The sequence below is a fragment of the Pristis pectinata genome, chromosome 1 (assembly GCF_009764475.1).
Source record: "Pristis pectinata isolate sPriPec2 chromosome 1, sPriPec2.1.pri, whole genome shotgun sequence".
Lineage (NCBI taxonomy): Eukaryota > Metazoa > Chordata > Chondrichthyes > Rhinopristiformes > Pristidae > Pristis > Pristis pectinata.
Window position 1 is genome coordinate 46580955 of NC_067405.1, and position 26983 is coordinate 46607937.

Below are 26983 nucleotides of genomic sequence, written 5' to 3' on the forward strand. Positions count from 1 at the left end.
AATAAAGAAAGCATTGAGAATTTCAAAAAGAAGTAAGAAAAATAGAAAGTAGTATAAAGGCTGATAAAAGCATTTCTTAAAATATATTTAGACTAATAGAGTGGTTAAAGGCAGACGGGTGACATTCTAATAGACAACAAGATGATGGCAGAATTTTAAATGAATACTTTGTATCCATTTTCACAGTACACAAAAGGATAAAATAGCAGACACAGAAAGGAAATTAAAAATAAATCAAGTGAAAGGACTTACTGGATTCAATATAAGTAATAAAAGGATAATGGAGAAACTAATGGGATTCAAAATAGATAAATCTCTAGGACCTGATCGTTTTCACCTCAGGGTATCAAAAGCAGATGAAGGAATTGCAGATGGATTAGTCATAATCGTTCAAAGCTCTTGATTCAGGAATTGTGCTGAAATTCCATTACCATTTTATTTTTAAGAAGGGTGGGAGAGAAAAAAATAGCTTCATTCCAGGCTGGTGTGTTTAATATGAGTTTGGGAAGAATGACTAGAACAAGAATTTGCTGAACAAGGAGAGGCAATTTGGCTGTAAGTGCAACTCGCAGTAGCACAAAACAGTACAAGACAGAACAAGGCCATTTATCCCATTGAGCCTGTGACAGCTCTTTGATAGAACAAAAAAATACCACTTTTCTATCCTGATGGCCCTTTAATTATTTTCCCATCAAGTATTTGGCCACTTTTCTGCTGTAGACTGTGTATTCTAGATCAGAGCAAATAGCTATGGAGAAAAATAAGTTTCCTTATCCCACTTTGTCGATCACCTTAGTTCTGTGGGTACTGATCCTTCTGCCACTAAAAAGTCCCTCATTATTTTTTGTATCAAAACCAATGTTGATACTGAACAACTTTTTCAAATCTCTTACCCTTTTCATCTATACATGGAACAATCCAGTTTCCCTGTCCCTTAATGTAATTTAACTCTCTCATCTTTGGTACTATTTTAACAATTATTTTTACATCCACTCCAAGTCCTTTTTAAAGTCTGCTTGGTACCCAGAATACAACATGATCCTCAAAATTTTTAAATGATGTCCTGCAGAACCAAGACTGGGATATTAAATGACAACAAAAGCAGTTGTGGTCCTAATACAGATCCCAACAGAATATCACAGTATACTTTACTCCAGACTAAGAAACAATTGCTCCCTGCTTTCTATTCCTTAGCCAATTTTCCTTTCCACATAGGCAAAGCCCCTTTGATCACGTGGCCTTTAATTTTGATATCAAATCTATTGCATGACTATAAATTGATTAGAAGGGACAGAATGGGGATAAAAGAAATACAACAGTTTGGTGGGATTTGACAAGTGGGGTTCCCCAGTTTTAAGCCCTCAAGCTTTTACACCGTTATTAATGACTGAGAAAGGGAAGATTGCATACACAAATCTGCAGAAGGCACCAGGTTAGGATGGATGGCAAACTGTTCATATGGAGCCACGAAGCTGCTAAGAGGCACAGACAGATTAAGTGAACAAATAGAGTTCAGTGTGGACAAGTGCTTGGTTATCTACCTTGGACCTAGGTTAGTACCTTGAAACTGTCATTTGAGAGGGAAGGGTGAGAAAAGAAAATATTTGTCTGACACTTTCATCTCATACTGCTCTTCTTCTCAGTACCTCAATTGAAAATTGACTTAACTCAGAGTATATTGAATTTGTAATAACTTCTTGGTCAAATCACACTACATCATGCACTCAAGCATCATGAAGTGCTTCAAGAGGCTGGCCATGGCACGCATTAACTCTAGCCTCCCAGACAACCGTAACCCACTGCAATTCGCCTACTGCCAAAACATGTCTACAGCGGATGCCATCTCCCTGGCCCTACACTCATCTCTGGAGCAGATGGACAGTAAAGACTCCTATGTTAGACTACAGTTCATCGACTACAGCTCCACCTTTGATACTATAATTCCAAGCAAACTCATGACCAAACTCCTACACCTGGGAGTCTACACCTGGGAGTCAACACCTCCCTCTGCAGTTGGATCCTCGACTTCCTGACCAACAGACCGCAATGTAAGGATAGGCAGCAACACCTCTGCCACAATTATTCTCAACACTGGTGCTCCACAAGGCTGTGTCCTCAGCCCACTACTCTACTCTCTACACAATCATGACTGCATCTACAAGTCTGCAGATGATACCATCGTTGTGGGCCATATCTCAAATAACAATGAGTCAGGAGTACAGGGAGGAGATAGCTTAGTAACATGGTGTCAATGACAACTTTTCCTTCAATGTCAGCAAAACAAAAGAGCTGGTCATTGACTTCAGGAAGGGGATGGTGCACATGCTCCTGTTTACATCAACAGTGCTGAGGTCGAGAGGGTTGAGTGTTTCAAGTTCCTTGGCCTGAACATCACCAATAGCCTATCCTGGTCCAACCACAAAAATGCCACGGCCAAGAAAGCTCACCAACGCCTCTACTTCCTCAGGAGGCTAACAAAATTTGGCATGTCCCTGTCGACCCTAACCAACTTTTATCGATGCACCATAGAAAGCATCCTATCTGGATGCATCACGGCTTGGTATGGCAACTGCTCTGCCATGAATGCAAGAAACTGCAGAGTTGTGGACACAGCTCAGCACATCACGGAAACCTCCCCTCCATGGACTCTGTCTATACTTCTCACCGCCTCAGTAAAGCAGCCAGCATAATCCAAGATCCTACCCACCCCGGACATTCTCTGTTCTCCCATCGGGCAAAAGATACAAAAGCCTGAAAGCATGTACCACCAGCCTCTAGGAGAGTTTCCACCCCACTGTTATAAGACTATTGAATGGTTCCCTAGTGTGATAAGATGGACTCTTGACTTCACAATCTACCTCGTTATGACCTTGCATCTTATTGTCTACCTGTCCTGCACTTTCTCTGTAGCTGATACACTTTATTCTGCATTCTGTTATTGTTTTTCCTGGTACCACCTCAATGCACTGTGTAATGAATTGATCTGTATGAACGGTATGCAACAGAAGCTTTTCACTGTACCTCAGTACATGTGACAATAATGAATCAATTCCAATTACACTAACTGGGAAATCTGACAGAGTTGCTCCTCCATGAGTCATCCTTGGAACCCCACATGATTTCTGTGCCAGGAATGCTTGGGCTGACATCATTCCAAATTTAAGACTTCTTTTGGAGTAGTGCAGGAGAATTTGAAAAACATTGTTCCTGAGATTGTCCCTGAGGGCACCTGCCACAGGGCATCCCCTGGAAAAAGCATGGTGATAATTCCACAGCGTTTACATGGGAGACCAGCAGATAGCTGAGAAATTTACCTAAATTATCCCCCTCACACTTGAAAAACTCCCACAGCAACACTACAGACCACCCATTCACTGACTCTCCCCCCTTCCCACTTTGGAGCTATTTTTGGATGTTGGTGTTCCCATTTAACACCTCCCCCATTTCACTAGGAATGATGGCCTCCCCGATCTTCCTTCCCCTGATGACTCAAGCCTCCCTCACAACCCCAATGCATCCAGGTTTTCATCTTCTTTTTATGTTTCTAGGCTTTTTCCCCTCTTGTCTCTAGTCAGCCTGATCCCAATTAAGCTATCCATGTGCTGTGGTCCATGTCACTCCCTCACCTCGTGAACTCTGCAGTCATTGGCAGCAAGGGAAGTTTGATCCACTGGACAGTAGCCAAAATGATGCAGGGTGCACGGGAGTTTGTACAGGTACACCCACATTGCTGCTGGACAGGGAATTCCAGATTTTTGACACAACAATAATGAAAAAAAGGCAAAAAATTTCCAAGCCAAGATGGTGTGTGACTTGGGAGGGGAACTTGTAGGTGGTAGTACAGGTCATGGTTTTGGGAAGTGCCGTTGGAGTAGCCGAGGTCTCTAACCATAGTGTATTTGTAGATGGTACACTCTGCTGCCAGTGTGCATAGCTGCTGGGGGAAAGGAATGTTTAGAATGATGGATGGGGCACCGATTAAGTTGCTGCTTTGTCCTGGAGGGTGTCGAGCTTCTTCAGAGTTGTTGAAGCTTCACTCATCCGGGCAAGGGTAGACTGTTCCATCATGCTCCTGACTTGTGCCCTGTAGATAGTGAAAAGGCTTTGGGACATCAAAACGCAAGTCATTAGTTGCAGGATACTGAGCCTCTTATATGCTCTTGTAGGTACAATACTCATGTGGCTAGTCAAGTTAAATGATGACCCTACGATACTAAAGGTGAAGGACTCAGCTATGGTAATGCCACTGAATGTTAAGGATTGGTGATTAAATTCTTTCTTGTTGCCTGAACATTGTTTAGAACTTGCTACGTGCAGATGTGGACTGCTTCCCATGCTGAGGTATTATGAATGGAATTGCACATTGTGTAATCATCAGCAAATATCCTAACTTCTGACCTGAAGCTAGAAGGAAGGTCACAGATGCCCTGAGATGACTGACATCCATCAACCACTTCTATCTTGCCTGAGAGATCTAAAAGTTTTTTGTGTTTAAGGAGGTTACAGAGATTGGGAGTATTGAAGCTACTGAGATGTTGAAAAACATCAATTAGGTACTTAAAGATCAGACATAGTTGAACCAGGAGCCAGTATAGCTCAGCAAGCAATGTGGGTGAATAAGACTTGGTGCAAGATAAGAGATTTACCTTTGCTCCCTCAACCTATTTCCAATTAAAATGCCATGCGCTTTCCGTCCTGAGCCAAAAGTCATCTGATATTGTCAATGTTTGTTACTGCTCAGCTACAGTCTCTATCCTCTGCAATCATCACCTCCCTCCTCAAAAACTCACATTTGACCCCTCTGTCCTTGCAACCTACCATTTCATTTCAAACCACCCCATCCTCACTTTCTATCACATTCTTGGTCAATTCTTAAATCCATGCCAACTTTCAAACCATTCCAACTCTGAATGCACCTTATCGGTTTTCCGTTTCACTATGACAGTGAAGCAACCCATATCAAAGTCTCAAATTATATTCTACGTGGCTGTAACTATGATAAGCAACCCTTTCTCAAACTTTTCAGTAGATAACCAAGCTGTTGTTTTGACACAGTTGACCAAAGCACCTTCCTTGGTCTAGATCTAACTGGTCATTTAAAAAAAATACAAATATTAACTGCCACTATTTTTGTCAAATGGAATTCCAGTATACAATAAGTAAAACACTTTTCAAGTTTAGGACCAGTTTCATACCAGATGCCTACACTAACAGTCTGAAAATTAATGTGGAGAAAGTATGGTCAAATAAAAAATATGGAACATAACCAGAAAATAGTTAAAAGTGACCAATAAATATTTCACAACCAACCACAGAAATTAGTGTCCACTTATGCTGAGATTTTATCAGAGAGAGAGGATTGAGAAAAGTTGTTGATTAAAGATCGCGCTCTTTCTGGGTTTCTTTCTGTTTTTTAAAGCACTATTGATTTTATACTGAAATATAGGGAAAGGGTATTTATGTTAATACAAATAGCAACAGAATTATTTGTAGATTTTTTTTGCTTTTACCAGTTTGGCTTCTGACTGTAGAGGTTGTGGTGAAGGAGGTTCAATGTTGTTGACTGGAGGACCTGGAATACCAGGAATATTAGGCACCATGGTGACAGGCCTGATAATCTAACAAGACAAGATGAACCAATATGAATACAAGAGGCAAAAAAACATTAACAACAACTTGCATTTATATATTGCTTTATGGTAAACAATACATTCCAAAATACTTCACCTTCAGAAAAAATTGCCATCATGTCAAAGCTGGAGATTTCAGTAGCGAGAACTACAGTAGGGTGATTGAGATGGGTTTTAATGGTGAACCAAATGGGAGAAGGAGGAAATGGTAGGGAAGGAAATGGAGAGGCAAAGAAATTTAGGGAGGAACTTAAAGGGAATGGACGTGAAAAGAGAAGAATGGCTATCAGTGATGGGATGAGGTCTGTAAAGGTCGAGTGGAATGGACAGGAAGCCACAATCACTGGAAGGAAGATGTTGGAAGGTTATGTTTGCATATATAATGAGGCCACGTGGAGATCAAACACAAAATGTAAATTTTAAATGTGAGGTATAGGGGAACAGGAAGCCTGGAAATAAGAATCCCACCATCTGCTCAGAATCCCAATACTATTCTTGCATCTCTCCACTTATCTTTACATTAGCATTCATAGCAGTTCATTAGATACTATATGCAAGATTCTAAAACTTTCCATAGAACCATAGAACAATACAGCACAATACAGGCCCTTCGGTCCACCACGTTGTGCCGCCCTTCAAACCACACCTAAGACTATCTAACCCCTTCCTCCCACATATCCCTCTATCTTAAATTCCTCCATATGCTTATCTAACAGTCCCTTGAACTTGTTCAATGTATCAGCTTCCACCACCACCCCAGGCAGCGCATTCCATGCACCAACCACTCTCTGGGTGAAAAACCTCCCTCTGACATCTCCCTTGAACTTCCCACCCACCACCTCAAAGCCATGTCCTCTTGTTTTGAGCATTGGTGCCCTGGGAAAGAGGCGCTGGCTATCTATTCCTCTCAATATCTTGTATATCTCTATCATGTCTCCCCTCATCCTCTTCCTCCTCTCCAATGAGAACAGCCCTAGCTCCTTTAGTCTCTCCTCATAATTCATACTCTCTAATCCAGGCAGCATCCTGGTAAATCTCCTCTGCACCCTTTCCAATGCCTCCACATCCCTCTTATAATAAGGCGAACAGAACTGGACACAATACTCTAAGTGTGGCCTAACCAGACTTTTGTAAAGCTGCATCATCACTTTGCGGCTCTTAAACTTGATCCCCCGACTTATGAAAGCTAACATCCCATAAGCTTTCTTAACCACCCTATCTACTTGTGAGGTGACGTTCAGTGATCTGTGGATATAAACCCCCAGATACCTCTGCTCCTCCACACTGCCCAGAATCCTGCCATTTACCTTGTACTCCGCCTTGGAGTTTGTCCTTCCAAAGTGTCTTATCTGGATTGAACTCCATCTGCCACTTGTCAGCCCAGCTCTGCATCCTATCAATATCCCTCTGCAAGCTTCGACAGCCCTCCACACTATCCACAACACCACCAATCTTTGTGTCATCTGCAAACTTGCTAACCCAGCCTTCCACCCCCTCATCTAAGTCGTTAATAAATATCACAAAAAGTAGAGGTCCCAGAACCAATCCCTGTGGGATACCACTAGTCACAGCCCTCCAATTCCAATGCACTCCCTCCACCACAACCCTCTGCTTTCTACAGGCAAGCCAATTCTGAATCCACACGGCCAAGCCTCCCTGGATCCCTTGGCCTCTGACCTTCTGAAGAAGCCCACCATGCGGAACCTTGTCAAACGCCTTACTAAAATCCATGTAGACCACATCCACTGCACTACCCTCATCAATCTTCTTGGTCACCTCCTCAAAGAACCCTCTCCTTGCTCCAATATCTACCTTTCCACACAAACCTTAAACATTTTTTTCTAATCTCTCATTTCCCTGCTTTGTCTTCAGTTCTAATGTCTTTCAAAAGATATCTTGAGTCACTTCGTGTCTAAAGACAATCAAAGTATTTGTACATCCTACTACTAATAACTCATGAAATAGCTTTTGCTAACATGCTACCAATGCTAGGTTCTGATTGTGCGTAGAAAACATCTCTTAATTAAGCAAACTTAACTAGGTTAATAAATGTCATGAAATAAATAGCAAAAATATATAAGATTTAAACAAGGTTCCTAATGCATTTTTGTCCACTTACGGGAACTGTTGTATGAATACGGACGGGATTTGTGATTGATGCAGGAATGGTGACAGGCATCGTCTGTCCATTAGGTAGCTGTAATAAGAGAGGAACTGAACCAGATACTGGTCTAAAAATAAGCAAAATTTTAGAATTACTGTAACTATATTTCGAATACATATTACAACAATTGCTAAAAAAACATGAATTTAAATATAAAACGATGCAGATAAAGCATTTCAATTCTGACTGCAATCAGTAGTATAAACACATGTATCATACACTCACACGATTCAAAATTGGTTTGTGAATAAATATATATTCAGAACCATGCATATTCTCTCACATCTTTAGCTTCTTCTTGTACTATAACCATAAATTAATTAACAGCCTTATTAGCAAAACTACAATTTGTATCTTTATTGTTCTTTCTTGGGACGTGGATTTTAATGGAAAAGCAACTATTTATTGCATGTCCCGAATTCCCATCAAGAAGGTGATGATATCCATCTTCTTAAACCACCCACAGCATTCGATCTGTTGAAGGTACTCCCACACAACTAATGGGGAGGGAGTTCCAGACCCAACAATAATGAAAGTTTAGGGATATATTTCCAAGTCAGAATTAAGTGGAACTTTAAGGGGTAAATGCAGGTGGCGGTGTTCCTTTATTCCAGGTAAAATTGCCCTCCTGGGGGTAAATGGTAAGGTTGCAAGTTTTGGAGGTACTGTTGAAGAAGCATGTTGTGATGCACAATGTGATTGATCACTGTATACTGGTGGTGGAAGGACTAAATGTTTAAGTTGGTGGACAAAGTGTCAATATAGCAGATTGCCTTTTCCTGAATAACAATGAGCTTCTTGAATGTTGTTGCAGTTGCATTCATTCATTCGAGTGAACAGGATTCCATCACACTTGCCTTGAGAATAATGGAAAGGTTTGGGGGTATTAGGAAGGGATTTAGTCACTGCAGGGTATTCAGTCCCTGAACTGTTCTATCCACAGCATTTTGTAACTGGTCCAGTTCAGTTTCTGATCAACTGTGACCACCAGGGTTGGGTGGTGGGAGAGTGGGTAACAGAAGATTCAGTGTTGGAGGTGAGAAAACACCTTCCTCATGGGGACAGCTATTGTCTGGCAAATGTATGGCATAAGTATTCATTGCCACTTATTGGCCCCAACCCTAGATGTTGTTCAGGCCTTGCAGGATGCACGTAAGAACTGTTTCATTACCTACAGATTTGGGAAAGAATTGAACACTAGAACAATCAGCAAACATTTCCACAAGATGAAAGGAAAGTCACTGATGAAGCAACTGAAGATAATTTGACCTCAGACATTATCCCCCAATTCCCACTAACTTCAATTCTACCAAACCCCCTTGATGCGACGCTCAAGCATGAACTGCCTGAGCAATCATAAGGGAAGTTACTCACCTTGCCTCCAAAATTTAGCTTTTTTATCTATGTTTGGACTAAGATTTTAATGCAGGCTAGAGTAGAGTGGCCTTGGAAGATGCCATGCGGAGGATGAGTAAGAAGGTTCTTCTTTGAGTAAGTGTCATTTGATCTCGAAGATATGCTGGTAGGTTAATTGGATACTGTAAATTACCCGTTTTGTAGGTAAGTAGTAAAACAATCAAAGGTTATTTTGAGGTGTATAAGAGAGAAAATAAGGAGAGGGGAATGAGACCAATGGGATTGCTCTGCTGGCAGCTAGCATGGACTCAATGGGTTTAGTGGTCTTCTTCTGCAGAATAATGAGTAAGCACTATTAATGGCACCTTTTATCACTGAGCTGGTGGACTACAGATACCAAAACTGGTCAGGTTATATTTGTCCTACTCTTTGTGAACAGAACATGCCTGGGAAGTGAGACATTGATGGGTTTGCATTTGGAGTACTGCATACAGTTTTGATCTTCATTTTTAAGGAAGGCGACAGGTGAGAGAAGGTATATTAGGTTAATTCATGGAATAAACGGGTTGATTTACAAAGGGAGGTTGAGCATATTGCACTTATATTTATTGAAGTATGGAAAATGAGAAATTATCCTATTGAACCACATAAGATTCTGAGGGGGATTGACAGGGTAGATGAGGAGAGGATGTTTCTCCTCATGGGGGTGTCTACATTTAGGGGACATACATTCAGAGTAAGAAAGTTGTTTGTTTAAAATGGAAATGAGGAAGAATTTTTTCTCTTAGAGGGCCATGAATCTTTAGAATTCTTTACACCAGACAACTGTGGAGAGGAAATCAGTGAATATATTCGAGGTGGAGATTATAGACACAGGAGTCAGAGGGTATGGGGAGAAAGCGAGAAAGTATATTGCAACCAGACTGGATCAGTCATGATCTGACTGAATGGCAGATTAGGCTCTGGGGGCTAATTGGCCTACTCCTGCAACTATTTCTTCTGTTCTAATGAAGGTAGGACTTCATTACCATAAGAACTGTGCAGTGATCGCTAACTTTGCTAGTTATGCAGCATCTGCTGAAAAGGATTATCAACTTTTCAGATTAATGACCTTTCATCACCAGGGCATCAACCTGAAACAATAACTTTGTTTCTCTCTCCAAAGGTGCTGCCTGAACTGTGGAGTGTTGCTAGATTTTCCTGTTTTTAATCTCAGATTGCGAACATCTGTTGTGTTTTACATTGGGATTATATTCTTTGGGATTTGACCAGCTCAGTGAAAGGTGGTGCTAGCAAGCAATTGCTGACAATGGATGAAGTTCCCCACCCAGACTACAGTTTTGCTTTTTGATTTTTCCAGGTGGCTTTAAACATGGAAAAATACTAATTCTTCAGCTGAGGGGAGGTGGAAGTTGGTAATCGTCGGATTTACTTCCCCAGGTCTGGCCTGACGTTAGGAGATTTCAATGATTGGGCAGTCTATGTTGAGGACTCCCAGAGCCACTCTCAATGATACCATTGTGCAATCACCTCTGTCTTGCAGGTGGACAGGATGTAACTAGGAATGGTGATGGAGCAGTCTGGGAAGTCATGTTTTTGTGAGTTCGATAGGCTGTGGGGCAGTCCCAATGCCAATGAGAAGCATTTTGCAGAATCAATGGGGCTGGTTGTGCCACCGTCTTTAGCATACCTAGTGTATGTGATTTTATTGATTAAAAATGATGTTGGAACTATTCGTTGAATCTTATTGCATCTTTGAAAAGGGAAACATTCATTTAATTTCTCAGTTTAGATACCTCCAGTATTTTCAGTTTTGGAATCCAAACTTTCAGCATCTGCAGCATTTTGCTTTTATGCAATTATTATTACTGAATATTGAAACGGTTGGGTACAACTAGGTGGCTTGCAAGGCTACTTCAGACACCAGTTGAGACTCAACCAGATTTCTATCAGTCAGGAGTAACACCCTGGACAAATTGTGTAATGGTGTTGGTTTCCTTTCTTGAAGGACATGAGTGAATGAGATAAATATTTATGACAATCTGATTACAATTACTGATATCAGTTTTTTTATTTTACATTTAATTAAGTGAATTTGAAGGCCCCATCTAGTATGTTGGGATCCAAATATGTCTCTGAATCATTAGTCCAGGCCTCAGGATTACTAATCTAATAACATATCCATAATACTACAGTACCCAGAAATTCAATAAGAATACTATTAATACATTCTCAAGATACAGATTTCACAACTATGTTTAATGCTTAAAACATGGCAGCCATGGCCAGGTTTTCCATTTCTTTATGAGCAACTTTCTTTGCCATCAGTGTTGCTGATCTCAAAGTAAGTTACTCATAAAGATATTGAGATCTTTGATGAGGCTCCTTCTTTTCTGTTGTGTATTAATTCAAAGGGAACCCATGTGGTCAGCAATGGTGATGTCATTCATGTTAGAGAATTCTCACAGATAGTGAACGAGGATGGAAAAAGCAATTTTTTAGCAAATATTTCAGACATTGTTAAAAGATTGGAGCATATGTATAGGTTTAAGGTAGATGCTGAAATATCAATATTTAAAAATACAATAAAAGATCTTTTGTGTTAATACATATATGTGTGGGATTGGCAAATAACATACTTAGCTTTTTTAGGAAGAGCAAGGTTAACAATAATTATGTCTTAAAGCTTACAGACTTCAGTAGCAAAACATATCATACAATGCAATTCATAAACACTTAAAATTTTCCTAATTTCAACTGACATCTTTTTGATTATGGTGAAATGGGTCTGTGCATGAGGCCTGAATCACTGGCACCAAATTCATGATTTCTATAAACTAAGTATGAGAGGAAACTCTACAGTGGTTGTCACTTCTATGGTGTAATGATGGCAAATGCTTCCAGCTTCATTATCACTGAAACCACACAATTCAGACCAAAATACACCAAGTAGTCAAATTCAACATAACAAGATCCCATAAGTGGCAAATGAGATGAATGACCACCTTTTGGCATGTTAGATTAAAGATTGTTGGTGGATACCAAGACAATCCCTACCTTTCGAAAATTAGTGCCACATGTTTCATATCCACTTCAACAAGCAGGTAAGATAGTGCATTAAGGATTCATCAAAATGTCAAATGTCTGGCAATGCAGCATCTTTTTACACTGAACTGACGTGTCAGTCTAGATTATATATGTAAGTCTGAAATGAGGACTAAATCCAAAAGTTTCTGACTGGAAAGAAACATTCTACTTACTGATTTTACCTGACAGATTTCTATTTTTATATCAAATTTCCAACATTTGCATTTTTTAAAATCTCATTTAATTTGTGAGGTCCACATTTGATCAATTTGTTTCACTATAATTAAGAAGCATTCTAGGATGGCTTTATTTTTTGGACAATCAGATGTTGAAGTCACAATTAACCAGTGTCTTATCGAGCTATTATTTATGCATCTAAAACAATGTAATAAAATAGGTCATCTCAATACTTACACTATGTTTCTGTTTGTTGGTGGAGTCTGTGTGATGACAGAAGTAGAGGTTGGAGAGGGCAAAGCTTGTTGTATGACAGCACCAGTTTCTGAATTTGCAAGGAGCACATTGGGGACTTGCAATGATGCTGGACGAATTGTTGATACAGTTTGTGTTGTCTGTTGTAATGGGACATCCTGTACCAAAATGCCAAAATGACATTAACTTGATATTTACAAGTACTAGAAGAGTTGAATTTAATAACCATAGCAACTCTCTGTGCTGTTTTTAATGGCTTGATACAGGATGGGAGGTTTCATCTCCTGTAACACTTAATGTGTTATCAGATCCACTAATTCCTAATAATTGACATCAGAAAAGGGTGCAGGGCATAGGACAGTGAATGGTAGCAAGAGGGTATAGAATGAGACAAGCGTACAGGATAAAGGGTGGGGACGAGGGCTAAGAATAAAAATAGGGATGGCAGAATGAGAAAGAAACAACATAGAATGGAGATGGGCAGGATGAGGAGGGAGAAGAGAGAAGGCTGGAGATAGGGAATTAAGGTTTTCTTGTAGGTTTGTAAGGCTGGGGTGGGGTGGTGCGTGACAGTGCAAATTTCCCTTCTAACCTCCACCAACCATGGCTCAGTTTACCAATGCTCTTTTTGTTCACTCCATCAGGGTTTGAACATTAATTACAGTTACAACACCAAAGCTGTCCATGGTTTGGTGAATGTTTACATAGGCCAAATCTTATTTACTGTATGATCCCTAAACTAAGAAAGGAATTAAGTACTGGAGTGGGGTCCTTTGAGAAGGCTACTAGAGGATCCTCTGCTCTGCTCATGGGATCTTTTTAGATATACCATTTTTCAGCATCACCCATTTTATTAACTTGTGAGTAAAGAACTTTGAAGTTTGTACTAAGATGATTTTTGTTTTTAGATAACTGAAGAACTTATTCAACAAATAGTCCTTTTATTGTAACAAATGAAACAGTCATTCTCAGGAGTATGGACACTGAGTTCCAGAAGTAGACTATAGGATTTCAGGTAGATTTTAAAGACCATTTTTGACAAAAAGGCAAATCAGTTGAGGGAGGGAATTCTAAAGACCAGGTCCAGGTAGCTCAAGGCATGACCACAAATGATGGAGTCACTAATACCAAGAATATGAGAGGTCAGAAGTGAAGAAGTGCAAGATCTCAGTGGGCTTTCAGGATGAGGTTTGTTACAGAAATGGGGATGGGCAAGGTTACTGTAAAGGAGAATGAAAATTCTCACTGAGACGTTGTCAGAACTGATATCATTTTAGTTCAAGTTTATCATAATTTCAAAATTTATTTTTTCTATAAAAATGTATTGCTGCAGAGCCAGAAAAAGTAGTTATGTGACTAGTTTGTGGTTTTACTTCCCAACTAATAACATCTATTTTTAACTTTGCATAGTTCTATCACATTTATAGTTGAATCTCATTCTACATCCAATGTTGACATACTTAGTGGATTTTACTGATATAGAGCCTGATATAGGAGTCTTTTGCATGATGAGCATGAATGTATAATATCAGCATAAATTTACATAAGTGGTTTCTAAATGTGTGCATAGAAATTTATATAAAAAAAGACAGAATTAATGGCTTTAAAACAGGAACAGAAATAGGTGCCAAATATAAGATTTACAGCCCAGATTTGAGAAGCAATTCTGTCCAATACCCTGATGTACTCCACCTCTGGACTCCCCATTGACTCTGGGTCCAGAGGTGGAGCAGGATCTTGTTGAGATTCCCCAGCATCTGTTCTCAGATCTTGTGCCAGGAAGATCTGGTTCTTGATTTATTTAAATATGGATTTTAGGTCTGTTGGAGAGAACAGGAAGAATACTGAAACTTTAATACTCCAGAAATATTGAGAAGGCTTGTCTTCTTTGACAGGCGGCAAAGCTGAAGGAGGGGCTTTGCTGGCTATTAAAGCCTTCCAAAGGAACTTTGTAGGTGGGACCTGTTTTTGGCCACCTATGTAACTCCAATTTGTTGTTCAAGTTCACGCTGCACCTCAGAGCCTGAACCTAGATCTGTACTGGCAAGACATGTTGACCTCCCCAATCCATTAAAGATGAATTTGGAAGAACAGGGAATGTAGTCTACAAGTGCAGCAGCTGACCCTATTCAGGAACATCCAAATCACAATATATTATCAGTATTAAACAGCCTGGTGCATTACCCACAATCAGCTGATATATTAGATATCTTTTACATATTCTTAATTTCACAGGGCTTGGGAGACTTATGAAATGATTTCCATTGAGCAATGATGATGATCAAGGCTGGCAATTACTTCTTGATAATTTATGCTGCAAAATCAGCTGAACAAAAAAAACTCATCAGAAATTTACAATAATTCTGTTGAAGTGAGTGTGAATATTGAGAGTAGAAATATGGTTGACAGGAAGTAAGGTTTGTGGACAGGACCTGATGTTGTTTATGACTGAGTTGCTTATGAGGCCAGTTCAGAGGATATTATAAAAACTGAGATGCTTATTAGGCAAATTAAGAACATACGAAATAGAAACAGGAGTGGCCACTGGCCTCTTATGCCTGCTCCAGGATTCAGTAAGATCATGGCTGGTTTTTTACTTCAGCACCATTTTCCTGCACCAGCCCCAAATCTCTTGATTCAATCTTCTGAGGGCATTTCAGTGAACGTATTTATCGTGGGATCAGTGGTATGTGCAGCCCAGACTAGACAAAGGTAGATTATTCCCTTTCCCGAAGGACATTTTTGAATCAGTTGGGTTTTTACATTAATCGAGCTTCAGTGGGAGTAATTTTTCTTGGTGCTAGTCCATAAATTACCAGATTTATTAAATTCAATTTCAGAACTTTCTGTAATGGGATTTGAATTCACAATGTCTAATGCACATCCCATGCAAGGCTGTTAATATATTACCATAGATGGTAACACTGAACAGATTTTTGAAGAAGTCAATGGAGACCATGAGTTTAACTTGTTAATAGGATACAATGATCAATTTTAATATATATTCCACATATATTCAAAGATTTATAGCATCGTTTTGCTGAACCAAGGTTTGTGGTCCATCCATTTTAAAGCCATTAAAATCATACAATAAATGCATCTCAGTCTCATTACCATAAATTTCAGGAGAATCTAGTCAAACCTGATGACAACAGCACTGTAAATGTACATTGCATATTTTCTACATGAAGTATTGATTTATTTACTGAAAATTCATTAAATAATATGCAATAAAACATGTGGAAAGCATGCATGCATGGTAGAATGTAGTACATGTTTTCAACAACTTGGGGACAATATGTACTGTGCACCCAAAAATCTTTTCAAAAATGTCAAATTTGACTGAATATTGTTGTAACTATTAAATATTGTAGATTATGTATAATTATACAGTCAGAGACAAGGTCTTAAATGCTTTCAGAATCCTGATCTATTCCCTAAATTGTATAACTGAGTGGCAAACTCCCACTGTGCCCTCCAAACTCTCAATCTAATTTCCTCACTCGATTGGATATACAGTGCTGTGCTCATTATTTCTTGCTATTCATTCATGGGATTTTGGCCTTGCTGCTATAGCCAATAATTGATACCCACCCTTTATTGTTTGAGAATGTGGTAATGAGCATTTTTAAATTGCCAGTGTCAGATGGCAAAGGCACGACCAGAGTGCTGATGGATAGGGAGCTCCACAATTTTCACTCAGGGACAGTACATTTTCAGGATATTGACAGTGGGAGATACAGTGATGGCAATGCCACCGAAGGCCAAAGGGACATTTTTAACCTCTCTCTTGTCGAAGTATGATTACTTGGCACTTGTATGATACAGACTTGCCACGTATCATTCCATGTTTAAATCTCATCCAAGTCTTCCTGCATTTGGGAATGGACTACTTCGTTATTGGTGGAGATGCAAATCGAATTGAACATAAGAATCACCAGTAGTCATCTCCTCTTCTGGGTTTATAACAAGGGGCAGGAACTGAAAATAAGTGGGTCTGGGATACTGCAATGGAAAACTTAGGCAGTGATATCCTGGAGCTATGATGATTGGTCACCAAAAATCACAACCATCTTTTTTATGACTTCAATCAACTGAGAGTTTTCTAGCAACTGAAAAGCCAGGATATTGATGGAAAAGGTGATGCGATGAATATCAAGAGAGGATGGTTAGGCTTTTTCTAGTTAGCAATGTCATTGCCAAGAACAACACGAGAAAATAGGAGCGGGGGGGGGGGGGGGGGGGGGGTAGGGCATCTGGATCCTCAAGCCTGCCCTGTCATTCAATGTGATCATGCCCAATTTACTCCAGGTACCATCTCCTCTGTGCCAGATCCCCATAGCTCTCAATTCCCTGATCTTTTAATAAATTACCTAACCAAGGTCATGGTCATTGTGTAAGGTATAAGAGCAACAACTGGAATGTTGTGCCTGAATGCTCAATGGCTCCTTCATGCCACAGACAGTCAAGTGCTGCCTTGATATTAAGGACAATCACCCAAATTTCACCTCTGGAATTCAGCCCTTTGGTCGGTGTTTCAGCCCAGGCTGCGATGAACTTCAGAGCCTGGTGAAACACAAATTAGCGAGGGGGTTATTAGAATTAGTGCTGCCTTTTAAGCAATGCTGAGAACACCTTCCATCACTATGCTGACCGAGGGTAGACCATTTGGACAGTGATTGTCTTCACTGGTTTTGTCCTGGTTTGTTTTGCAGGTAAAGTAGGCAATTTTCCACCTTCTCAGGATGCAAATTTACTGGACAGCTTGGCAAGAAAATACAGCTGGTTTTGGAGTGTATGTTATCTGGTTTCGTAGCCTTTGTTATATCCATTGCTCTCAGTCATCTCTTTGTATCACATATTTGCATTGGTAAAGTTCTTAGGAGGAAGCCAAGACGAATCATCCATTCAGCACTTCAGGCTGAACACAGTGAATACTTCAGCAGTTGTCAATACACTGAGGACCCACAGTCACTGAGGAAAGAGGAGTTCATTGTACCTCCTCCTCCTATTAGCTGTTTAATTGTCAATTACTATTCACAACCAGGTGTGGTATGACTGTTGGGTTTTAACTTACTGAGATCTCTCTAATGCAAGTTGTTAATATGTTTGGCACACACATATACTGCAGCAGCTTCACCAGATTGGCACCCCATTTTTAGGTAATATATTAGCTCCCAACATGCTTGCCTATTTGCATTAAGCCAAGATTGATCACCTGGATTAACTAACGTTGAGTGAAGGAATATGTTACCCTACAAGGTTGCAGATTGTGATGGTATGCATTTCTGTTGCTGCTGATGATCCACAGCATTTCAAGGATGCTCAGTTTGAACTGCCAGATTTGTTCCAAGTCTACCCCTTTTGGGATGATTGTAGTGCTACACAACATGATGGAGAGTATCCTTTGCTCACTCCAATCAAAGCTGTGATGAAAAATGCATCTGCAACAGGTATGATGAGTAATTGATGAGATTCTTCCAAATGGTGTTCAACATGGGAGAGCAGTGATTCACTAGATGAATGAGGACAGCAGGTGATAATCAGGAAGAGATTTCCTTGTCCATTGAGGACTCTCAGGATTTTGCCATCACACCTGCACATCAATGTGTGAGCACTGTTTGCACTGTTCTGTCACTGGGACAGGTCATAATCCAAAACTGTGGAGGAGTCTGGCAGGTTGCCTACAAGGTATAATTCAAGTATGACTATATGAGACTGCTCAACTAATTTAAAATTTAGATCTCCAACATCTGCAACTTTTTTAATTTTCTACTAATTTTGACTCCAGCCCATTTGACTTGACTGGATATAGTGCCCCATTGGATTCTTTTTGTGTTTTGAAGTAGTGGTTATGATAACATTGAGTGGTTTGCTAAGCCACTGCATGGGTTAATAGTCAGCACACTGCAACAGGTTAAGAGTCATATATAGGCCAGACTAGGTAAGGATACAGATTTCCTCCCCTGAAGGACATTAGAGAATTAAGTGGATTTTTATTAGAGAACTAAATGGATTTTTATGACAATTAGTTTCATAGTTATCATTACTAAACTTAGTTATTTTTTTAAAATTCCATATCATTATTAAGGGAATTTAAATTTTTGACATAAATTGTCTTAGATGAAGGAGGGTACAGTCACTAAATTTGCTAGTAACACACAAGTAGGAAAGTACACGGTAAAGAGGACAACAAAGTAGCTGCAATGGGATACAGATAGCTTGAGCAGATTAAGATCTGGCCAATGAAGTATAAAAGGGAAAAATGAAATTGTTCATTTTGGCAAGAAAACTTTTTAAAAATCTAAAAGGCGCGAGATTGCAGAGCTCTGAGCTGCAGAAGGATCGGTACATTCTAATACATTTATGCAAAAGGCTAACGTGAACATATAATGTACCATTGAAGTTCAGAAGTTGATTTCCATCATTGTAACTCAAATTTAACACCACAATGCAAGCCAAGTTCTGAGAATTCACAGTAAATCTCAACACAGCTCAATGCTGATGGTCAAACATCTTTAACAAATCTATCTCCTTGGTTAGGAAGAAAACAATATGCAGGTACATATACACTGAGCATGACAAAAGTAACTACATTGCAGTATCTTCTGAATCACTGAGCACATACCTAATTATGAATGTGCATGCACAAGTCACCTGGTATTATGCATGATCTGTAGGCACCAGGATGGAAATAGATCAAATATATATACTTGTAGAATTAACTGTAAAATTGTCATTTTTATATATATATACTGAAGGAATTAATAGGTGGGGGAAGGCTGGAAGTTTGATTTGTGAGAGCCATCTCCGAAGTACTTTAAAAGTTCAGTATAAAATTATTTACTGCAAACTAAATCAAAAGCATTGGAAGTTTATATGATTCATCATATATTATATTAATACAACACAATCAAATCTTGGAAATGAGCAACTTTTTACATGAAACTGAAACTTAGTTTGTGTCTGCTGTTATGCCATTTTGTAAATGGTGAAGTCATTCAAATAGCAATGAGATGAATCCCTAGTTAATCATTTTGATGGTGATATGTGGAGAGGAACTGTAGATCAAGATATCCTTACTATTCATATATTGCTACAATTTTCTTTAAATTGTTGATTTGATCAACACAAATTGTTGCATCTCAGTTGAAAAGCAATTTGCTACTATACTGAACGTTTAATTATAGAAACTGGTTAATGACATCTTTACGGAATCGCAAATACAATGTTAAGCAAAAGCAGCAGACTTTAGTATGGGGAACAAACGTCTGACCAACAAAAGTGCATCTTAAAGCCGAAGAGGAAATTATTGGCCAGGATCAGACTGTGGGTTGGGAAGTGAAAGGGGTAGCAAGAGGGTGGTGGAATGTCATAGAAGTTGGTGTTGATTGGGCTTTTGGGAGTTGCAGAAGACAAGGCAATGATTCAATTTCAAGACCAGGATCAAATGTTTCAATGATTGGAAGCCACTTTAGGTCAGCATGACAGGAATCCTAAGTGAGCAAGGTGTGATATGGGCAAGTGTTAGATGAGTGAATGTTTACAAAAAGTGAAAGATAGGAGATCAGCCAGGAAAGCATAGGTATAATTGGAGAATACCATCTCTGATGGTCAATAAATATTAATCAAAGTTTCAGTTTACAATGTGCTGAAGTCGCAGAATTTGGATTGGAACCAAGCTTGAATACAAGAAGGTTAAGATAGTTTTATTTTTCATTGCTGCTGGAACCAACTCCTGTAAGATCCTACCCAACACCACAGTGGGAGCATCTTCATCAGAAGGATTGCCATGGTTCATCACGGTAGCTCACCACCACCCTCCTGAGGGCAACGAATGCTGGCCTTGCCATCGATGCATGCATACCAAAAATAAATTAAATAAACATGCATTTGACTTTGTATAACAGCATGATTTACAAGTATTGCTGTAATTTTTAACAAAAGCTTGCACTTTGTATATTACATGGCAAACTTATTTCCCTTACAAAGATCAATGATAAAAACAAAAGCCAAATTATTTAAAAGGTAACTTGAATCTTACAGTAGTTCGCTCACTTTCTCCTTCGGTGATCTAGCAGCATTTCAATCTACTTTAAACTTTTATCTCTACTGTTCAACTTCAATGGAAATGATCCCAAATATTTGATATACAATGCACAATAAATAGATGGCAAAAGCTAACTGTGAACAGAGGCACAACAATATCAAAAGGGATCACTGGCAGTGGATAGTGCCGAGAGCTAGGAAGGTACACAAAACCTAGTGGGAGCACTAGGCAGATTTATTTAATTCATTTTCTGGCAGTAGAAATCTTGTGTTTAGGAGATGGACACAGTAGCTATAGTGAACAAGTGACTTTTGCAGATGTTTACAGTGTAGTCAAAGCACACCTGTGGTGGATGGGATACTAATTCCTGGATGGTGTCAAACATTTTAAGTGTCATTGGAGTTGCAACAACATTCAGGCAAATAAAGAATTCCACCACATTCCTGATTCAAAGGTTTGGTTGGGTGGTGGTGGTGGTGGGGGGGTGCGGTGTTACAGATCAGTCACTTGCCATGGGGAACACTGATTCGGATGGGGTCACAGTATGTGTGTAGGCTGGGTCCAGTTGAGATTTTGGTCAATGGTGAATACCAGGATGTTGATGTGAGGAACTCTGCAATGGCAATGCTGTTGCATTGCAAATACAGGTGATTAGACCCGCTCTTGCTGGAGATGGTCATTCCTGGCACTTTTGTAGCAGAAATGTTTATCAGCCCATTCCTGAAAGCCTTGCTGCAAGAAGAAATGGATTGCCTCATTTTGCTGAAGAGTTGCAAACTGAACTATTATGCAATCAGAGAGCATCCCAAAATTTGACCTTCTGATGGAAGGTTATTGATAAAGCAACTGAAGGTGACTGCTTCTAATACACTATCCTGAGGAACTTTCCAGTGATGTTCTGGGGCTGAGATGACTGACCTCCAACAATCACAGTCAATGGAATGATTTCCCCTTGATGCCTATTAACTTCAGTTTTATCAGATGCCTTGATGCCACAGTCAAATACTCCCTTCATATCAGTAGTAGTCACTCTCACCTTAGTGTCTTTGTTCCACATTTGAACCAAGACTGTGATGAGGGCTGGACCCTGGCAAATATAGGACCCTGGTCAGACCCCAATTGGAGTATTGTGCTCAGTTCTGGTCACCTCACTACAGGAAGGATGTGGAAGCCATAGAAAGGATGCAGAGGAGATTTACAAGGATGTTGCCTGGATTGGGGAGCATGCCTTATGAAAACAGGTTGAGTGAACTCGGCCTTTTCTCCTTGGAGCGATGGAGGCTGAGGGGGTGACCTGATAGAGGTGTACAAGATGAGAAGCATTGAAAGTGTGGATAGTCAGAGACTTTTTCCCAGGGCTAAAACGGTTGCCACAAGAGGACACAGGTTTAAGGTGCTGGGGAGAACATGTAGAGGAGATGACAGGGGTAAGTTTTTCCACTCAGAGAGCGGTGAGCGCGTGGAATGGGCTGCCAGCAACGGTGGTGGAGGCGGATACGATAGGGTCTTTTAAGAGACTTTTGGATAGGTACATGAAGCCTAGAAAAATAGAGGGCCATGGGTAAGCCTAGTAATTTCTAAGGTAGGGACATGTTCAGCACAGCTTTGTGGGCCGAAGGGCCTGAATTGTGCTGTAGGTTATCTATGTTTCTAAATGCCAACAGGCATTAATAAGAATATTATTATGGTAGAATAGGCGAGGCTTGATAACACTGTTGGTAATGCCTTTCAACATTCTGCTAAATAATGAGAGCAGGTGGTTTTGGCATTAACTAGCTGGGTTGAGTTTACAGAACATGCCTGAGCAATTCTCCACTAGATACAAAACTAGTTACATTTCAAATAAATAGGAAGAGGCAAGCTAAAAATCAAAGATTGCTTTGAGAGGCAAATTTAATAAAGTCAAATGACAATGTGGGTGAAATGTAGGATAATGAGATTAATAAAGGAAAATAAAGAGTGGGGAATGGAAACAAAATAGGTATGGGCTGTGTAATACCTTGCTGCTGGTAACTTAAAGGTAAGAGCACGTAGCAGCTAACTTGATCTTGGGGTGTATACTCAGAATGCAAACTAAAGGAAGAAATTTAGTCCACACAAGCCACTGGGCAATCATATTTTGAATAAATGTGAAATATTCTGTTGCTGTACAACTACAGGTATATTGAGCTGGTGGAGCAAGAATCAAAAGTGGTACACAGCTGAACTTTTGAGCAGCCGGGATTGTTTATGCTGAGGATACTAATAAAATGTCCCATTAAAGTACTCAAGATATGTAAAATAATAAATTGAATTCCAATGTTTCAGCTTGCTATGAACTGATGCAAATGGAATTGACCTGTAAGAGCTAGACTGCTTAGATATAATTATTTTGATACAGATACACATTCATATGTGTATTATCTATTGTACAGGAAGACAGCATGGATTTTCTCAAGAGAAAATACAGAAGAAACGTAAACCGAATAAAATTCATTTTGGGGAATAACAAAGATACTACAAAATATCTTACTTTATACTCACTAAGAACCTGAATAAAATGACTCCAACTATGTAATTCTGATTCTTCAGGGCTTATAATTGATATAAAAAATAAAACCTGTTGCACCTATGCAATAAGAAATAGAGCCTGAATTAATATTTCAGGTTAATGACCTTAAATCAAAACTGGTAATTATTAACCTTATTTTGAGATGCAGAGAATAGATTTGAGAACAAGACGAAAAGTCTACGTTCAGGTGAAATGCAGATAGGAATAAATTACTAAGGGAGTGAAAGCACAAGTTGTACAGAAAGGTGCTGTTGGGAAAGGGAATTCTTTAAGATGGAACCAGAGCATCTCCAAAAAAAAATACTAGAGAAACAAAGGAATCTAAATGAAAAAACAACAAGATGCTGGAAAAACTCAGCAGGCCAGGCAGCATCCATGGAGAAAAGCAGGCAGTCAGTGTTTCGGGTCAGGACTCTTCTTCAGGACTGAAGATAGGAAAAGGGGAAGCTCAATATATAGGGGGGGAAAAACAAAGCAGTGATAGGTGGACAAAAGAGGGGAGGTGAGGGTGGGCACAAGGTGGTGATAAGTAGATGCAGGTAAAAGATAGTGATAGGCAGGTGCGAGAAAGGAGGGGAGAGCAGATCCACCAGGGGAGGAGGGGGAGAGCAGATTCACCGGGAGATGGGTTAAAGGTATGGAGGCAGGCAGCATGGGGGGAGGTGAGGAGAGGAAAAGGAGAGAGAAAAAAAATGGTGAGGAGAAAAAAAAATAGGCTAGGAAAGGGAAGAAAAGAGGCAAGGTAGGGTGGGGGGTGGGGTTGGTTTACTTAAAGTGGGAGAATTCAATGTTCATCCTGCTAGGCTGCAAGGTCTCAAGACAGAAAATGAGGTGTTGTTCCTCCAGTTTGTGTTTGAATTTCTCCTGGCAGTGGAGGAGGCAGAGGACTGACATATCAGTGATAGTGTGGGAGGGAGAGTTGAAGTGACTGGCAGCGGGGAGATGCAGATCGCAGTAACGGATGGAGCGTAGGTGTTCTACGAAACAGTCACCTCATCTGCATTTGGTCTCGCCAATGTAGAGGAGGCCACACTTGGAGCACCTAATGCAGTAGATGATATTAGGGGAGATGCAGGTAAATCTCACCTGAAGGGACCATTTGGGTCCCTGGATGGAGGCAATGGTGGTGGTGTAGGGGCAGGTGTTACACCTATGGCGGGGGCAGTGGAATGTCCCTGGGGGTAGGAGCGGGATGGGTGGGGAAGGAGGAGTGAAATAGGGAGTTGCGGAGAGAGCTGTCCCTACGAAAGGCTGAAAGGGGAGGGGAATGTACGCTTGGTGGTGGAGTCCCATTGGAGATAGCGGAAATGGCGGAGAATGATATGTTGGATACGTAGGCTGGTGGGATGAAATGCAAGGACAGGGAGGACCCTATCCCTGTTGGGTCTGGGAGGGGTGGCGGTAAGAGCAGAGGTGCAGGAAATGGCAGAGATGTGGGTGTGAGCTCTCTCGACCACAGTAGGAAAGGAGACATGGTTAGTAAAGAAGTTGAACATCTCTGATGTCCTGGAGTGGAAAGCCTCTTCATGGGAGCAGATGCAGCAGAGGCAGAGAAATTGAGAGATAGGGATAACATCCTCGCAAGAGACAGGGTGAGAGAAGCTGTATTCAAGGTAGCTGTTGGCATCAGTGGGTTTCTAGAAGATGTTGGTGGATAATGGACCTCCTGAGATAGAGAAAGGAGAGAGAGGTATCAGAGATAGTCCAAGTGAATTGAAGCACTAGGTGAAAATTAGTGGCGAAATTTATGAAACTGTCGAGTTCCGCACGGGTGCGAGAGGTGGTACCAATGTAGTTGTCAATACAGCAGAGAAAGTTGAGAAGTGGGGCCAGATTAGGCTTGGAACAGAGACTGTTTAATGTAGCCAACGAAAAGACAGGCGTAGCTGGGGCCCATGTGAGTGCCCATGGCTACACCCTTGGTCTGTAAAAAGTGAGAGGAATTGAAAGAAAAATTGTTTAGAGAGAGGACAAGTTCAGGCAGGCAGAGGAGCGTGATAGTGGAAGGGGACTGGTTGTGTCTGTGGTCGAGAAAGAAGCGGATGGTGGTGAGGCTGTCATGATGGGGAATGGTGGTTTGCAGGGACTCGATGTCCATGGTGAAGATGAAGTTGTGCGTGCCAGAAAACTTAAAGTTATGGAAAAGTTGAAGAGATGGAGAGCGTGTGAGGTGTCATGGATGTAAGTGGGAAGGGACTAGACTGGGGGTTGGGTGGGGGAGTTGTACACAGAATAGTGTCCAGGTACAAGGATACGAGCTCAGTGGGGCAAGGGCACACAGACATAAAAGGTCTGCTGGGACAGTCCTCCTTGTGGATTTTGGGGAGCAGATAGAAGTGGGCAGTCCTAAATTGCAGGAGTATCATGTTAGAAGCTGTGGAATGGGGGGGGAGGGGGGGGGGGGGGGGGGGAAGGTGATGAGGTCAGTGATGGTGCGGGAGATAATGTCCTGGTGGTCCTCGGTGGGGTCATGGTCCAGGTGTAGGCAGGAGGAAGTGTCCGAGAGTTGGCATCTGGCCTCTGCAAGGTTAGAAGTCACTGTGCTAGATTACCACGGCACCACCTTTGTTGGCTGGTTCATTCAGTGCTCCAAGTGTGGCCTCCTCTACATTGACGAGGCCAAACACACACTAGGTGACTGTTTCATCGAGTACCTACGCTCCGCCCGTAACAGTGATCTGCATCTCCCCATTGCCAGTCACTTCAACTCCCCCTCCCACACTATCACTGATATGTCAGTCCTTGGCCTCCTCCACTGCCAGGAGAATTCCAAATGCAAACTGGAGAAATAACACCTCATTTTCTGTCTTGAGACCTTAAAGCCTAGCAGGATGAACATCGAATTCTCCCGCTTTAAGTAAACCAACCCCAGCCCCCCCACCTTGCTTCTTTTCTTCCCTTGCCTCTTCCTCTTCTTTCTCCTCACCAGTTTTTCCTCCTCACCAGTTTTTCCTCTCTCCTCCCCTCCCCCCATGCCACCTGCCTCCATACCTTTGGCCCACTTCCTGGTGGATCTGCTCTCCTCTTTTCCCTTGCATCTGCCTATCACTAGCTCTTACCTGCCTCTATCTTTCACCACCTTGTACCCACCCCACCTCCCCTCTTTTGTCCACCTATAACTGCTCTGTTTTCCCCCCTATATATTGAGCTTCCCCTTTTCCTACCTTCAGTCCTGAAGAAGGGTCCTGGCCCGAAAGGTTGACCATCTGCTTTTCTCCACGGATACTGCCTGGCCTGCTGAGTTTTTCCAGCGTCTTGTTGTTTTTTCATCTTTGAAGAAAGGCTCCTTTGGAATGCTGAGAGGAGAGGGGATGATGTAGCAAGTGTGATTTTAAAGTTGCAGGTGATGGATAATACAGAGGGGAATTTGTTGAATGTGAAGACTACTAGGCTATATAGCGAGGACAAAGGGAATACTATCTCACTTTTGGGAGTTGAAAGAAGAGGCAGGAACAGAAATGTGGGAAATGGAACAAACACTCAAGAGCCCTATCAATCATGTTGTAGGGGTATCCATGGACAAGGGAAAGTCATACTGTATGCACTGGTATTGGTGATTAAAAAGCAGATTCAATTGAGAAACTGGTAGAATGAAATGGAATCCTTATAGGAGGCAGGATGGGAGGAAATTACTCAAGATAGCTGTGGGAGCCAGTGAGCTTGGAATAGATACCAGTTGCTCACCTATCCCTTGAAATGGAGAAAAAGGAATT

General features: G+C 40.8%; 1 protein-coding gene across 6 annotated transcripts in view; it reads right to left on the reverse strand.

Annotated features, from left to right (window-relative positions):
* The window catches only part of atf2 (activating transcription factor 2), a 101945-nt gene that overhangs the window by 30299 nt on the left and 44663 nt on the right, over positions 1–26983 (reverse strand). For all 6 annotated transcript variants that reach the window (XM_052024422.1, XM_052024413.1, XM_052024428.1 and 3 more), the window contains 3 exons: positions 12652–12827; positions 7750–7861; positions 5511–5618 (listed from right to left, as the gene is read on the reverse strand). In XM_052024422.1, coding sequence (XP_051880382.1) covers positions 5511–5618; positions 7750–7861; positions 12652–12827 — 396 coding nt within the window. The remainder of the gene's footprint in view (positions 1–5510; positions 5619–7749; positions 7862–12651; positions 12828–26983) is intronic.